This window comes from Musa acuminata, chromosome BXJ2-9 (genome assembly GCF_036884655.1).
Source record: "Musa acuminata AAA Group cultivar baxijiao chromosome BXJ2-9, Cavendish_Baxijiao_AAA, whole genome shotgun sequence".
NCBI classification, from domain to species: Eukaryota; Viridiplantae; Streptophyta; class Magnoliopsida; order Zingiberales; family Musaceae; genus Musa; species Musa acuminata.
Window position 1 is genome coordinate 2,562,592 of NC_088346.1, and position 11,102 is coordinate 2,573,693.

At 44.8% G+C, this 11,102-nt stretch overlaps 2 protein-coding genes across 2 annotated transcripts; one reads left to right on the plus strand and one right to left on the minus strand.

The window, feature by feature from the left end:
• The first annotated feature begins 548 nt into the window (after window positions 1-548).
• On the plus strand, window positions 549-7,722 carry LOC135622443 (coronatine-insensitive protein homolog 1b-like). The gene is made up of 3 exons (XM_065124312.1): window positions 549-1,344; window positions 5,828-6,305; window positions 6,392-7,722. The coding sequence occupies exons 1-3, from the start codon at window positions 860-862 to the stop codon at window positions 7,190-7,192; spliced, it is 1,764 nt and encodes a 587-aa protein (XP_064980384.1). The 5' UTR covers window positions 549-859; the 3' UTR covers window positions 7,193-7,722.
• A 757-nt stretch (window positions 7,723-8,479) lies between these two features.
• LOC135622444 (laccase-22-like) lies at window positions 8,480-11,051 on the minus strand. The gene is made up of 6 exons (XM_065124313.1): window positions 10,896-11,051; window positions 10,534-10,685; window positions 10,156-10,403; window positions 9,924-10,058; window positions 8,920-9,846; window positions 8,480-8,838 (listed from the first exon to the last, which is right to left on the minus strand). Exons 1-6 carry the CDS (start codon window positions 10,989-10,991, stop codon window positions 8,708-8,710), a joined length of 1,689 nt encoding a protein of 562 aa, XP_064980385.1. The 5' UTR covers window positions 10,992-11,051; the 3' UTR covers window positions 8,480-8,707.
• Between the last annotated feature and the right edge of the window lie 51 nt (window positions 11,052-11,102).

Below are 11,102 nucleotides of genomic sequence, written 5' to 3' on the forward strand. Positions count from 1 at the left end.
CTCCCTCCCTCTCTCTTCTTCGATTCCACGATTACATACGACCGAACAATTCGAGATCACAACGGTAAGCTAATATCGATGGACGGCTCATGTTAGAGGACAAACGGACCGCAGCAATCCTAGTCGTTGGATCGATAGCCGACCATATCCAACATGAATCGGATCCTATTTCCGATCGAATCGTGTCGGATTTGATTCGCTCCGCGAGCGCAGCATTCGCAACATAAATCTGGTAGAGCGAGCGCGTACGAGGTCTACACGAGCCCTCACCCGCTCGTACGGGTGGCAGACACGGGCGGGGCCCCATGTCGGGTCCAACGACCTATCGGGTACGGTCGTGCGGGTCGGAAACGTGTATGTTGCGGATCACGGTTGGGGCAGCGGTCCCAAATCGTGCGGTCTGTTGGAGGGGTGGGATTACTACTAACTACTACGCTGCTGCCTCAACGGCTCACCCAGAAAACGACAAACTAATGTAAAAGCTCGCGAGTCCTCTCTCCTCACTATCATATAGTACTATTATTTTCTCCTTTGCTGTTATCATCTCCTCTCTCTCTCTCTCTCTCTCTCTCTCTCTTTCTCGCCTCCTTTTTAGCGGAGCGAAGGCGACAAGAAAAACAAAACCAGAAAAATTCCCACTGAAATTTAGGGTTGACGCTTTCCGGCGATCGATGGCCCGCTCCGACATCCCGATTCCGCCTCGGATTTAGCTGCTGGGTCTGCTCTTTGCTCGTAATTGTTTGGCTCTTTAGCTGTTAGATCGGGAGGAAAGGTTCTTGATCCGTCGGAATCGATGGAGCCCCCGGCGGCTGCCTTTCGGTAGCGGATCCGGTGGTAAGGCAGTTTCTGGGTTGGGGGAATGGAGCGGCCGACCTTGAATAGGGTGATGAGCTTTGCGATATCTGATTTGGCGTTGGAGTTCGTGCTGGGGCACGTGGACGACCCGCGTGACCGGGAGGCCGTGTCGCTGGTGTGCAAGAAGTGGTACCAGATCGACGCCCTCTCGCGGAAGCATGTCACCATCGCTATCTGCTACTCCACCAGTCCCGAGCGGCTGCGGCGGAGGTTCCCCAACCTCGAGTCCCTCAAGCTCAAGGGGAAGCCCCGGGCCGCCATGTTCAATCTCATTCCTGAAGACTGGGGTGGGTATGCCGGGCCTTGGGTCAGGGAGATCGCCAAGGCATTCAATTGCCTCAAGTCGCTGCACCTCCGGCGGATGATCGTCAAGGACGACGATATCGGCGTGCTGGTCAAGGCCAGGGGTCATATGCTCGAGTCGCTCAAGCTCGACAAGTGCTCTGGCTTCTCCACAGATGCCCTCTTCCTGGTTGCGCGTTCGTGCAGGTACGACTCTTTTAGTTGACTGAATCTTTATTTAGTTTTCACTGCCCTTTATTTGCCCTCTTTCTAGAAGTTCTTTCCGTTTTGATATATTTACTTTATCCGTGATCTGCAATATATGGTGCTTGAGCACATTTAGATTGGTCCGTCGCGCTTGGTAGCCTGCAACAAATTATATCTCCGCACCCAAAGTACATCTAGCTTCCAATAGATTAGTCTTTGACTGCTTCTTGTTTGATTTAGTCAAAGGCTTGTAATTATAAGATCATATTGCTCTAGAGTGTTACTGGATTGGGGTAGTAAGATCCAATTGCTCTGAGTTGAAGTAGTTATCGACTGTGAATTTTTTTTACTGGAACGCACTTTCTTCTGTTAGAAAGGCAGGTATGCATCATCAGGAATATGGATTATAACATATCAAATTACAAACATTTGTGTCCTTCATGTCAATTCTAATGCTTGCATACCCATTGCACTAGCACAGTTACCATCATCCTCACACAAAGGAAATTGGCATTAATTCCATGATGTGATTGTCATGTTTATGTTTGTGATGCTACAATATCATGTCAAATCACCTTCAAGTAGATAAAATTCCCGTTTTATGCTCCAAACTTGAAGACCTTTTTTGTCCATTAGTAGAAGAACATTATTCATCTTCTATAGAATAATAATTCTCAACAATTTAGTTGGGTGTTTTCTGCAAACTCTAAAGTTTTAAAGCATGAATCCTTTCATAAATAAGCTACTCATTTGTTACTGAATTTATGGTCTGATGTACTTTCTTAATTCACCGACTGATGGTGCAAGCAAGAGACTTTGGTTCGTAGAGCATGTCCAAGTAGATTTTAGGATGGCTATAATATGGATATGCTAAACCTTGCAATTGTAAACATGTCTCCCGCGTAGTAATGGAGACATACCTTCCATATAATTTAAGTGATTCTATAGTCATTTCTTCCTATGATGTCTACGGAAAAATTTCCTTCTGCTATGGATATGCTAAACCTTGCAATTGTAAACATGTCTCCCGCGTAGTAATGGAGACATACCTTCCATATAATTTAAGTGATTCTATAGTCATTTCTTCCTATGATGTCTACGGAAAAATTTCCTTCTGCTATGGATATGCTAAACCTTGCAATTGTAAACATGTCTCCCGCATAGTAATGGAGACATACCTTCCATATAATTTAAGTGATTCTATGGTCATTTCTTCCTATGATGTCTACGGAAAAATTTCCTTCTGCTATTATCTGTGGCACATAGAAGGCTTTGGCCTTTCAAAGATAGATACAAAATTTTGTAATAGTGTCAGACTGGCAGTTATAACTTCTAGAACAGTCATCATAATGATTTCGGAGCACGTCCTGCTGCGTCGTGTATATTGGTAGCTGGAAATTACAGTACTAACAGGAATGTAGACTCAACTATACACTGAAACAATCTATTTTGTAATTTTGAATGACAGTGTATCATAATTTGAATTGGAATTGATCTTTTCTGTATTGTTGTACCAGTAGTAACGATTGTTATCTTCTGTAATTTCCTGTCATAACTTCTAACGACAGTCTGTGATAATTTATAGTATTGTATATCTTTTCAATAAGAAGAATGACTGTGTGAAATGGAGGCCGAAAACTTCGCATGATAATTATATGTAGTTATCTTGATGGTGCTCGTTGTGCATAACACACTTCGGTTGCAAAGATATGAGTTCAGATATGTACAGGTAACGCCATGCAAGGCAGTTTGATATAGTTCAGAATTTGCTGTGCTCCCTTAATGTTTATACTCTTTTTGGTATCTTGATTGCTCTTTTATAATTTTTCTGGATATCTCCGTTGATGGTCTCCACATTGATCTCTTGGCCACAACTTACTATACGTACTTGGTTTTCCGTTGCTGTTTATGCTGGGTAAAGTCTTTTAGGCTGATGGATAAAATTCAAAGTAGAGCAAAAATATTGACAAAAAATAAATTGTTTTCCACACTAAAGTTACCTCTAAATAGTCATATCTCTCTTCTTTTGGCCAAGTTTGGTGACCCTAGTCAATGTTTTACTCCCTGCACATCTTGGTCCCATGACAGAATAAGTCTAAATTTCCTCCAGTTTAATGTTGGATGTTTTTTCAAATTAATTTCTTTCGTCACCTTTGTCAAACATTAAATGCATGCAACTTAATTCTTTATTGGAAATCTCATCTTACTTATATCCTTGACATTCCCTTTATAGTCTGATGCGTACTGTTGAGTTCCACTTTGACGTTCACTTTCTTCCTGAATTTCTTAACCAAGGGTGAGTTTTTTAATGTATCTTCATTATCCAACTAGTTCTGTTTCCGAAGATGTAAAATAAATCATCAAGTACAAAGGCGTGAAATAAATATTAAAGGACATAGCTTTCTACATTAAGATATCTTTTGGTAAAATTGTCAACTTTCTTTGATGGTAGGCAGAAAAGCAAGACAGTTCATCTTTCTGAGTATTTTAGCTGCCCATGTGAAAATCCACTAAGATTTTTGCATCATGGCAAATTGGGAAATATTATGGATAGCTTATAGTTCTGCATCAGCCTTGTCTACCTTTATACTAGTTTAGTGTTTCTGAACAACTAAGCCATGAAGAATTTTCCTTATTCTGTAATTTGTTGCCATATTCCTTTACATTGCAGTAGAGCCTTTAACATCATATACATGATAATCTTGCTTTTTGCACAAAGAATACTAGTAGGATGTCTTGTGGTGTTGATGCAACCATACTCTGCCTTTGACAGCCATGAAGGCATCTATTTTGGCGTTAGTTAGATGTTAGATTGGGTTTGGTTAAATTTTTATTCAGAGGTGTAGTTAGATTAATAGTAAAGTTTGAGATCTGGCATGAGAAATCTTTGGTTGGCTTAATGAGCCAACATCTGGATATGGTGGCTCATAAATGGCTCATAAAAGAGTTTGAGTCAGACTCAAACTCTAGGTTGTTCCATTAATTGGATGGTTTTAACTGTATTTAGTCGGTTTCTTAAGGAAAAGGCTCTTTACGGACTGATCTTCTTAAATGACAGGCATTTGCCCGTTCATATTAGTTGGATATTTTGGAAATAACAAAATTGGCTACAGTTTCTACTAGGCCAAGCTAGGTGTCTTCTTCCCGATCTTCTCCCTCTCCCATTTCTTTCTCTTCATCTCTTTCCCTCGTTCCTATCTTCTGGAATTCACACACAACAGAATTAAATTTACTACGACATGCTGATTTCAAGTAGAAGAGGCAGCTGGGCTGCTGTCCGTATGCTACAAGAGCCAACAGATTTCTGTTTTGGAAGAATCTCCTGTTTGTAACTGAAGCTGCTTATTATGCCTTAATTTGCTCGTAATGTCCCTTAGATGCTTTTCTAGCTTGGAGCAGCCTTCTGAGGTTAGTGGCTGATCAAATCTCTTATCAGCTGAAATCTGATGTACCAGTCCTAGGCTGCATCAGATGTTGTACATGGTACATATTCAGCCATCTAATCCAGGGGAAATATATTTCTTCAGCAATACTTATTTGTAGCTTGTTGTTACACTCTTCCATGTCAAAGTAGAGCCTCCGATGTCATTAACTGTGCCAATTGCTTTACTCATATTGGATCTTTGTAGAAGCACAATATCTTGCCTGGTATGTATACAACTATGCCAACTACAGGGGTGTTTTGTCTTGTGGGCATAATTGTAACCTACTCCTTCGCCTCAAGAAAGGTGGAAATTTTTTAGAAACTCTTCTAGTGCAATATAGTTGTCGAGCAATATTCTCAGGGGATGTTAATCTATTTTTAAATTTTCCTCAAATATGGTACTGTCTTTATCAAGTTGACTCGGTTTGATGCTATTTGATTATTAGTTTTTACTGGCGGACCTTAACACTGAGGACTCTTGGATTTTTTCAGTTATAGGGGGATACAAAATTTTCAACTACTCCCAGCTATTTATTGTACAGTCTAGATCAAGTTTAAGTCAGCTTGTAAATCATTCATTAACTTGACTGATGGAACTTAATGCCAAGGATTATTAATAGAATTTTGGATCATTATCAGGACTAGAAGGTTTAAATGAATGAGGGTTTATTTTATAAAAAAGACAACATAGGATTGTAAGTGCAAAAATAAATGTGTATAATTTTACATGTATGCCTAGGCGTTATATGTTGTGTCAGCATATACACCCACCCATATCTGTGTATCTATATGGTCTTGTGTGCACGAATCTAATATTAATTAACAGTTTATTCAACACTATTAAACCAGATAATCTAGCCTTGCTTCTATGTGGTAGTTGCTGCTAGGCTATCTTTCACAAGCAGATCCTTGGGTATCTCATCATGATGAGTACTTTTACGTCTTCAGTGGTACTGACCTTTTGGAAACATCATGTTCTGGTGCAACTGACTACTTATCGTTGGTTTCCTCCATCATCTGATGATTCAACTGATTTGGTTTACTAATTTGTACTCGCAGATGCCTTAGAACATTGTTTTTGGAAGAAAGCTCAATTACTGAGAATGATGGCAAATGGGTTCATGAAATTGCTATTAATAATTCTGTGCTTGAGACTTTGAATTTCTATATGACAGAACTCAGAGTTACACCACAGGACCTCGAGTTACTTGCTAAGAATTGCAGGTCCTTGGTTTCCTTGAAGATCAGTGAATGTGACATTTCTGATTTGGTTAATTTTTTCCGCATTGCAACGTCATTGGAAGAGTTTGGCGGGGGTTCATTCAATGATCAAGTTGGAGAGGTTGATAGTTATAAGAAGATCCAGTTTCCTCCCAAGCTATGTTGCATAGGCCTCATCTATATGGGGAAGAATGAAATGGACATATTATTTCCATTTGCTGCTGCACTTAAGAAGCTGGACTTGCAGTATACATTTCTCAGCACTGAGGATCATTGTCAGCTGATCCAACGTTGTCCAAATCTGGAAGTTCTTGAGGTAGCATATGTCATAGCTCCTGCTATCACCTCATTCCATAAACTTTCGAGCTGATGAACTGAAACTACCTTTTTTTTCCTTGGCAGGTGAGGAATGTGATTGGTGATAGAGGATTAGAGGTTGTCGCTCAGACATGTAAGAAACTCCGAAGGCTCAGAATAGAACGAGGGGATGATGAACAGGGTCTAGAGGATGAACAGGGTCGGGTTTCCCAGGTTGGTCTGTCGACTCTAGCACAGGGATGCCTTGAATTGGAATACCTGGCAGTATATGTCTCCGATATCACAAATGCAGCTCTTGAGTGTATTGGCAATTTCAGCAAAAACCTATGCGATTTTCGTCTTGTTTTACTCGACAGAGAAGAGAGGATAACAGACTTGCCCCTTGACAATGGGGTCCGTGCTCTGCTGAGAGGATGCACCCAGCTCAGGAGACTTGCTGTTTATCTGAGACCTGGAGGTCTCTCAGACGTAGGTCTCGGTTACATTGGCGAATATAGCAACAACGTACGGTGGATACTGATGGGTAATGTTGGGGAATCCGACCGTGGAATGCAGCTGTTTTCACGGGGATGCCCACGCCTGCAAAAGCTAGAGCTGAGGAGCTGCTGTTTTAGCGAGCGTGCTTTAGCCATGGCAGCTTTGCAGCTACCTTCCTTGAGATATCTATGGGTTCAGGGATACGTTGCATCCCCTACGGGCCGCGACCTTTTGGCCATGGCGCGTGACTTCTGGAACATAGAATTTATACCTCCGAGACAGGATGCCGATGGAATCGAAGACAGGCGAGGCAATATCGAGAGTCAGGCTCAAATTCTGGCTTACTACTCTCTTGCTGGAAAACGAACAGATTGCCCAGAGACCGTGATACCTCTGTATCCAGCCTGAGTGCTACATACCGTGCCTTTGCTGTTTCCTTCTGCCCTACTCTATCGCCGATTAGGATCGACGGTGGCGCCAGTGATGAACACGTCTATATGTGTTGTCTGTATCAATTTGATAATTTGTGCAGCCAGTACTATAATAAGCTGTCTTCTTCTCTGAAAGCCGATGAGCTTTCTGATCGGCTGACGGGTTTATCACGTGGTAAGTGCTGATTCTGTCACGGCACCTCTGCCAAATCTATTATTTTATTGCTTGTTAAGTGCTGATCTTTCTTTCGAGCATCGGGACATCCTCTCTGGGGAGATGTCACCACGAAGAAGACCGCGTTGCCCTTGGGTTCTTGCTAACTCTGTGATCTCAGCTGCCTTCTATGATCTGTTTATCTGAATCATGATACTAGTTGAGAGGAAGCTGTGTCTCAAAGTGTTGCCATTCAAGTCAATATGTAGCATCAGTGTAGCAAGCGGTCATGTACGCAGATTGACAATATCATTTCAAGTAGGGGATGAACAGCGATTGGTTTTTCTGTTTTCTGTCGTTTTGTAGTAACTACGTGCCTTTGTTGGTTAAACTTCTTAACTGCATTTTGCTTTCACCTTTATCTCGATAACCACTGTTTTGCTTTCCATCTCCATCTCTTTCTTCCTCCATGAACAGTGCTGGGAGTCCTCTTGTGCCAGTGGAGTAGGGAGTAGGGAGGGAACTCGGAATCAGAATGCTTCCGGAAGACAAAGTTGTCTGAAAGTATAAAGCTCTCCGATCATGGCTGTGGTCTTGGTCTTGCCAAAAAGAGGAAGAAAGCTCTGTTGTTCGCAACGCAAAAGCTTAACAAGGATGAGCAATCATGCTATACTGCTGCCTTGAATCTTCTTAATTTTCCATTTCGCTGTATTTGTGAGGCCTAAATCACCACAATTTCTTCTACCTGCAGATGCCACCACATGGATGGAAGTCTGGAAATAAAGGCGACAAGGAAACATCGACAACGATGCAGGCGCAGTACGGTGATGTCAATGTCCACTTTCTGAAAGCCTTTGTGATATTTCTTTGGAACCACGCAAATCCATGAGCAATAGATGATTAGGACGTCAGGTCGAGATTAGCATATGTTATCCGAAAGAGGAAGACAAGAGAAGGGAACGAACGGATCCCAATTCCTCTTTCTTTCTTATATTTTATTCCTCTTCCGTTTCTTCGAAATCCATAACGGGGAGAAGACAAGCTTCCATATGTGATTGATGGACCAAACAAAATGAATAATAATAGTAGTAATAATAAATATGCATATAGTTAATTATTGCATCAACTTTAAATTCTTACAATCAAAACCAAAAACAAAAAAGGCTGTTTTGGTCCATAAACAATTCAGACGTGCATCGCCGCAAATTAAACGCAAGCCCAAACAACAAAACATTCATGCAACAACAAAGCAAAGCCTCGACGACATGTCCGCAACTCTCTGCCTTCCATTGAGTTGCTTCCTCGTCTTCTCTTCCTCGATGGATGACTATTCCGTAGCTAACAAGCTGGGAAATCGCTCGGTGGTGGCAGCAGCGACTCGTTGGTGCCCTTGCCGTCGTCCACCACGAACGCCATCTTTAGCCCCCACGACGTGTGCACCTCAAAATGACAGTGCAGGAACCAAACACCTGCATCCATCCATCAGTCCACCTCGTCAGGACTCAAGCTGTGCCATCAGGCCTTTACCACGTGCGGACATGTGAACCTACCTGGGTTGTCCGCCCTGAATCTAATGGCCGTCCATCCTCCCGTGGGAACGCCGATGGTGTTTCGCTCGACCGGGTCGACGAGGTTGAACTTGGAGGGAGATGTTTGGGGGTCGTAGTTGCCGACGCCCCTTCCCACCACGAAGAAGTTGTAGCCGTGTAGATGGATGGGGTGGCTCTCCGGTCCTATCACGCCGGTGTCCTGCAGAACAAGTTGCACCGAAGCGTTGAAAGGCAGGCGGTAGAGCCTCGTCCCGTTCATCGTCTGCATGTTGCTCGGGCCGCTGCCGGTGTAGTTGAAAGCTATAGGCGGTTGCCCCGGGAAATCATCGGTGAACACCCCGCTCGTGTTGAAGTAATGCGCCTGGAGGAGCGCCGTCGTCGGCATCACGAAGGTCACGTTGTTGATGTCCGCCACCACTCGGCTCCCGTTGGTGCAGGTCGCGCATGGGTTCACTCCGAGGCCCACGGTGAAGAGAAGGGAGCGATCCACCATCAGTGGTACCTTCGCGGGGTACTGCTTCGAGTTGAGGCTGCGGAGGGCGTCGACGAAGCTGGACGCCACGGGGGTGGCGTTCTGAGGAGGAGGTTTGGTGGTGGTGACCACAGCGGAGGCGGATACGCTGCTGGCGTACTGCACGGTGGCCGTAGCCGTCCTGTTGTCCACCGCGACCAGCGGCGAGTCCGCGAAAGGGGAGGCAGCGACCAGGTATCTGCCGGCGCCTTGGTCGGCGGTGAGGAGGACGTTCGTGGTTTGGCCGGGAGTGATGAGCAGAGTGTCGGTGGTGAAGGGCTTGGTGTAAGTGGCGTCCACCTCCACGACGGTGAGCTGATGCCCGGCGACCTTGAAGAAGAGGTCCTCGTTGAGTGCTGCGTTGATGATGCGGAACAGGTAAGTCTTGCCCTTATCCACCCGCACCGTCAACCCATCTGCGATTACAGTTCAATGTCCGACTCAGATCTCATCTCCTTCCAGATATCTTCTTATAGCGTCTCGAATACTTTACCCTGAGCTGAAGAAGCACAACCGGAGACGGGCCCCGCATGGCCATTGATGGTGTGGGCATCGGACACATTGGGGGCACGACCCGAGTTCATGGCTTCGTCTATCACAGCTTCGACGTCCGATCTCCACCATTCCGCTGAGATCAAATCGAAGCAAACCGATCAATCTGCATTCTGATGCCAAGACGCATAACGAAGGAGTACCGTGTGTCGGATGAGCTCAGCTATGATTACCCAAGACCAGCACCACCTCTTTATGAGGCGTGGGGAAGAAGGGATACGCAACACCGCGCTTGGGGAGGATGACGATGGCGCCATGAACCGTAGCTCTCTGCCATGAGATGTGGGCGTGCCACAGGAGAGTGCCTCGCTGCCCCGCGAGGGTGAAGTTGTAGACGTAGCTTTGGCCTGGCTGAATCGGGCACTGGGTGATGTATGCCGGTCCGTCGGCCCATCCCGTCCTCAGCTGCCTAACTCCATGCCTGCAATCAACCCCACTCGTATGAGTCTTTGATCCAATGTTCGACGCAGTGGGGGCTCATACAGATTGCTCGAGCAGTGGTTAAGCTTGCAGGTGAGATTTCGAAGGTGGCGTGGATGGAGACTGCTCACCAGTGGATGGTAACGTTGACCTTGACGCGGTTGACGACCTTGACCACCACCGTGTCGTCCTCTCTTGCGTAGAGAGTTGGCCCCGGGAATTGGCCGTTCACGGTGACGATGGACTTGGTGGAGCAGAGCCGAGTGAAGCTCTTCTCCACCACCTGCACCCACCATGAAATTAAAGCAGGAAGATGAAGTGGCGCTGTTGCATGGGTTAATTAATAGGATACGTACGGTACTATATATATATAAGAAAGCTATTATTCACTTCGTATGCTTTCTTTTACGTCGTATGAGATGTGTATCCATACTGTATATGTTGGAGATTGAAGGGCTTGGAAACTGATGCTGGCGTCGGTCGAGATACTCACATCGAACTTGTAGTGTCGAGTCATTCCCTGTGCCAGCAAAGGAAGCAGGAAGAACACCGCGAGGAGTAGAGCCTTCCACGAAGAAGAAGACTCCATTTCTTCTGTGCTTCCTATCCCTCTCGCTCTTCCTGTATTGGGAAGGTTGCATGGAGTGAGAAGGCAACAGGAGCTTATAAAGGGATTGGAAAATGTAGCTGCTGAGTCGTT

Coding starts and splice junctions, on each gene's coding strand:
- LOC135622443 (XM_065124312.1), top strand. CDS start 860: ATGGAGCGGCCGACCTTGAATAGGGTGATGAGCTTTGCGATATCTGAT. Junction 1,345..5,827: donor CTGGTTGCGCGTTCGTGCAG/GTACGACTCTTT, acceptor TTGTACTCGCAG/ATGCCTTAGAACATTGTTTT. Junction 6,306..6,391: donor CAAATCTGGAAGTTCTTGAG/GTAGCATATGTC, acceptor TTTCCTTGGCAG/GTGAGGAATGTGATTGGTGA.
- LOC135622444 (XM_065124313.1), bottom strand. CDS start 10,991: ATGGAGTCTTCTTCTTCGTGGAAGGCTCTACTCCTCGCGGTGTTCTTC. Junction 10,404..10,533: donor GTCAACGTTACCATCCACTG/GTGAGCAGTCTC, acceptor GGTTGATTGCAG/GCATGGAGTTAGGCAGCTGA. Junction 10,059..10,155: donor AGAGGTGGTGCTGGTCTTGG/GTAATCATAGCT, acceptor ATTTGATCTCAG/CGGAATGGTGGAGATCGGAC.